The 3,982-nt window shown below is 40.3% G+C and overlaps 1 protein-coding gene across 1 annotated transcript in view; it reads right to left on the bottom strand.

Moving 5' to 3' along the window:
- Positions 1 to 3,982, bottom strand: part of egfl7 (EGF-like-domain, multiple 7) — a gene marked incomplete in the record, with an annotated part of 15,385 nt that overhangs the window by 5,658 nt on the left and 5,745 nt on the right. The window contains 2 exon segments of the mRNA XM_014019367.1: positions 3,441 to 3,623; positions 3,713 to 3,808. Of these exon segments, the coding sequence (XP_013874821.1) occupies positions 3,441 to 3,623; positions 3,713 to 3,808 (279 nt within the window).

The following is a 3,982-nucleotide window of genomic DNA, read 5'->3' as shown; positions in this document are numbered from 1 at the left end:
ACATATCTGTGTCCTGCCAGAATGTGGCATGTGTTTGTGTACAAACAATACACTATCAGAGTTTTATATATTTATACTTCTCATCCAACGACAATTAAATTCACTCTATCTAGGAGGCACAGTTTACATGGATAGTATTTATGTTTTACAAGCTGGAATGAAAACAAGTAAAAATGAAATAAAAGTAACAACTTTCTACTTCTTGCCTTTTTAAAAATGTAAGGAGTAAGAAGTAAAACGTGAGCTTAAAAATTATTACTCGAGTAAAGTACAGATACCCAAAAATTCTACTTAAGTACAGTAACAAAGTATTTGTACTTAGTTACTTTACAACTCTGAAGTGAACTCTACAAGTTGTTGGCCTCGGCCCGATGATTACTTTGTGAAAGTTTTGCAAAAATCATTTAAGGTTAGCTAATATTGCGCGCACACACACTCACACACACACAGACACACACAGACACACACACGGTCTCTGGTTGTGCCTCTGCAGACAGACTGTGATATGTTCAATCTCTCCCAGATGTGGTTCCATAACAGAGTGCAGGAAAAGTGAGAAAGGGAGTGTGAAGAGGAGGAGGGGAGGTGTGTGTGTGGGGTGGGGGTGGGGGGGTGACCCCCAGCAGACAGGGTTGATGGAGCTGGAATGAAAACTCAAACGCCGGCCAAGAACAGAGCAGAAAAAAAGAAAGAAAAGGGCCTGAGCTGTTTGGCTGAGCGAGAGCCGGGTGTCTGAGCACTTAAAGTCTGTGTTTGTGTTTGAGATCTTCATCATCATCCCTCCAACACGGGGCTCTGAACGGACAACAGGAAAACACGTCGCGCCCCTGAGCACAAGGCACGAACACGGCTCTGCAGCTTCTCAAAGTATCGGGTTTCTGTTGTAAAGTCTGCGAACTCAGACATCCATCATGGAGTGGTGAAGGTGAACTTTGAGCAGAGAATATTCCAGCTTGTGGTCAGGGGGTTTCTCTACAAACGCTGATAAATTGAGGGGAGTTTGGAGGAGAGCCTGAGGCATTTGGCATGCTCACACTCATACAGAAAGTGCAGGAAACGGCAACACTACAGTGGATTTTTTTAGATATTGAGCTGAAACTTGGTATGGTAGTAGCTGAGGGTCATTCAGAACACACGCTCTGAGCGTGACAACATTTTCTAGCTTCGAACCAAACGGACATGACTCAGCATGAAGTGATCTTAAACTCTGGCATGAAGGGTGTTACACCATGTTTTGTGACCAGAGGGGGCACTGTTGCGTTTCTACAACAGAACTTGGCCGAACATGGCCACAAAGAAGAATATGATCGGCTGAAGACATACGAAGAAAAAAAAACTGTTGTTATTATATATGGTCACAGAATATGACAGCTTTCATATTCTGTGACTTCACTGTAGTAAAATTTTTTATTCAAAAACAATTTATACTAATTGTTTACATCCTCTACTGTCAGAAAAATAACTTTTGATCACTGACATGGTGACTGTTATTAAATTAGTACAGGGTCACATAATATGATAGCTATTATCACTTATAGTAGTAATAATAGTAGTAGTAATAGTAATAGTCACCATGCCAGTGATCAGAAGTTATTTTTCTGACTTTAGAGGATGTATATGGTTTCTTAACCTTTTTGACCTCGGTGCCCACTTTGTTGAACATAAAGTGGCACGAGGCCCAATCACACATTACCATACGGATCAAAATGATAATTATTCTAAACTAAATCTTGGTTTAATTGTTATTGTATTTACATCATAACTAAACTATCATAACTAACATAACTAAATTAAATACACTTACAGTATAAAAGTTAAACTCCTGTCAAATAATCACAATACATGATTATAACAAACATTTTTATATTATAACCTGCCCATAATTATTATTTGAACAAATACAAACAGACCACTCAGGCTTATCAACACAAAAATATATATTTTTAATATAAACAATAACAAAATAGACAATTCAAAAAATAAAATTATGAGCATAAAATATATTAAAAATGTTTAATGGAAATGTTTCAAATTAAAAAACCTGTAAAAATACATTTGATAAAGTACAAATGAAAATAAAGCGTTTTTAAACTTTTGCAACCAGAAGCTGCTCTTCATATTAGTGACAAACAATAACAGTAACAACAGCTTTTTGACAAGTTGAAAATTTTCTTTAAAATACATTAAAAATGTTTAAAAATAAACTACAAAAAATGTATTTGATAAAGTGCAAATTAAAATATAGTTGTATCTGCAACTGCATTTGATAATGTTTTTAACTTTTAAAATATTGCATGGTAAAAATAGAATCTGTACTTCATATTAGTGACGGTGCTTTTGACGAGTTACTTTCATTTTTGCTTCTAAAATAGGTTTCCATTCTCTGCAGGTTTCTAAGTTTCTTCTTCTACATATTAAAAAGTTGTTAAACATCTGAGTGGTGCACTACTGCTACTAGTGGTGAGAAAGCGTATTGCACCTTATTCAAAATCAATGTGGTCCTGCGGCCCTCTGCGGCCCAAAGTTAAAAACTGTTGTTCTTTTGAGGCCCTCAAGGTGGCGCTCGCGGCCCACAATTGGGCTGCGGCCCATGGGTTAAGAATATCTGATGTATACAATGAGTAGAATCAGTTTATGAATAAATATTTTTATTATTTACCAAGCTACAGTGAGGTCACAAAATATGACAACAGTTGTCATATTTTGTGACCTCTGGGTTAAACTTTTGGCGTATATCATATTCTTCTTTGTGGCTATTTTCGGCCAAGTTCTGTCGTAGAAATGCAAACAGCGCCCCCTCTGGTCACAATATATGACGGTCACAAAATATGGTGTAACAACTATAAGTGGGACTTCTAACAAGGAATGTTCGGCCTTAAATTTTATTTCGCTTTTTTTATTTTCCAGCTGGAAAGGCTTGGAAGTCAGGAAATCAGGAAAAGGTAAGTCTGCGTTGAAGTTTCATGTTGCATAATTTTCCCAAAAGGGCAATTAGGCTGACACAGAATAGGACTTAAAAGAAGTTCTGGATGTTTGTTGACACGGAGTGGGGGTTCTGATATTTTGTTGCTAAGACACAAGGTGGATGCATGAGTGAAAGTTGACTTTTTCCTTTTGAGGGACAGCATTGAGATACAGCATTTTTTGAAAAACTAATGGACTGTGTGGGTGACAAGTATGTGTGTGTTAGCATGGGAGCTGTATTAAAGGCAGATGTGTGCTTCACAGTCCACTGAGTCATTATCAGACTACAAATGGTCCCCGTCTCACCACATGGAGCCGGGAGTCTGGAGTCGGTACCAGTCGCAGTGCATTATTACTCACGGTACGAGTTGAGAGTGGCATAGCGCGTACCAAAAGTAATAATGGAGCGCGAGGCTGGCCATGATTCGCTCCTCTGTCCTGAAAACAGACACACACCAGAAACAGACATGGTTTACCCGGATCGGTGCGACCACCCACTGCTGCTGGGCCGCTGGAGGGTGGCGGAGGAGAGGGGAGGCCCTGACAGGAGCGACCGTCTTCGGCGAGCCCGAAGCCGTCCCTGCACACACACGTGTAGCTTCCAGCTGTGTTCACGCAGCGCTGCGCACACGCCTGCCGCCCTCTGCACTCGTCCACGTCTGACGGGCAAACAAAGACACAATGTCAGGGGGAAATGTGTACTTCTTCTCTCCGGGTAGACCGAAGCGGCGGCTGGGTTTGCGTGTACCTGTTCGGCACTGAGGTCCGGTCCAGCCCAGAGGACAGGCACACTTATTGGGTTTAAGGCAGGTACCGCCGTTTCCACAGGGCTGCTCACACACAGCTGGGAAACAACAACACAATACGTCAAAGAGGTTTTACACCCAGGAAACAGCAACAAAACATAGAAAACTATAAACCAGACCTACTGGGTTCTTACCTGATACTCAATATTTAGTGAGTACCAGGTAAGAACCCAGCAGGTGCAGGCCTGTTTTATAATATATATATATATATA

This window comes from Austrofundulus limnaeus, unplaced genomic scaffold (assembly GCF_001266775.1).
Source record: "Austrofundulus limnaeus strain Quisiro unplaced genomic scaffold, Austrofundulus_limnaeus-1.0 Scaffold218, whole genome shotgun sequence".
Taxonomy (NCBI): domain Eukaryota; kingdom Metazoa; phylum Chordata; class Actinopteri; order Cyprinodontiformes; family Rivulidae; genus Austrofundulus; species Austrofundulus limnaeus.
The sequence above is the reverse complement of the archived record's forward strand: the minus strand, read 5'-3'. Positions and strand labels throughout refer to the sequence as shown.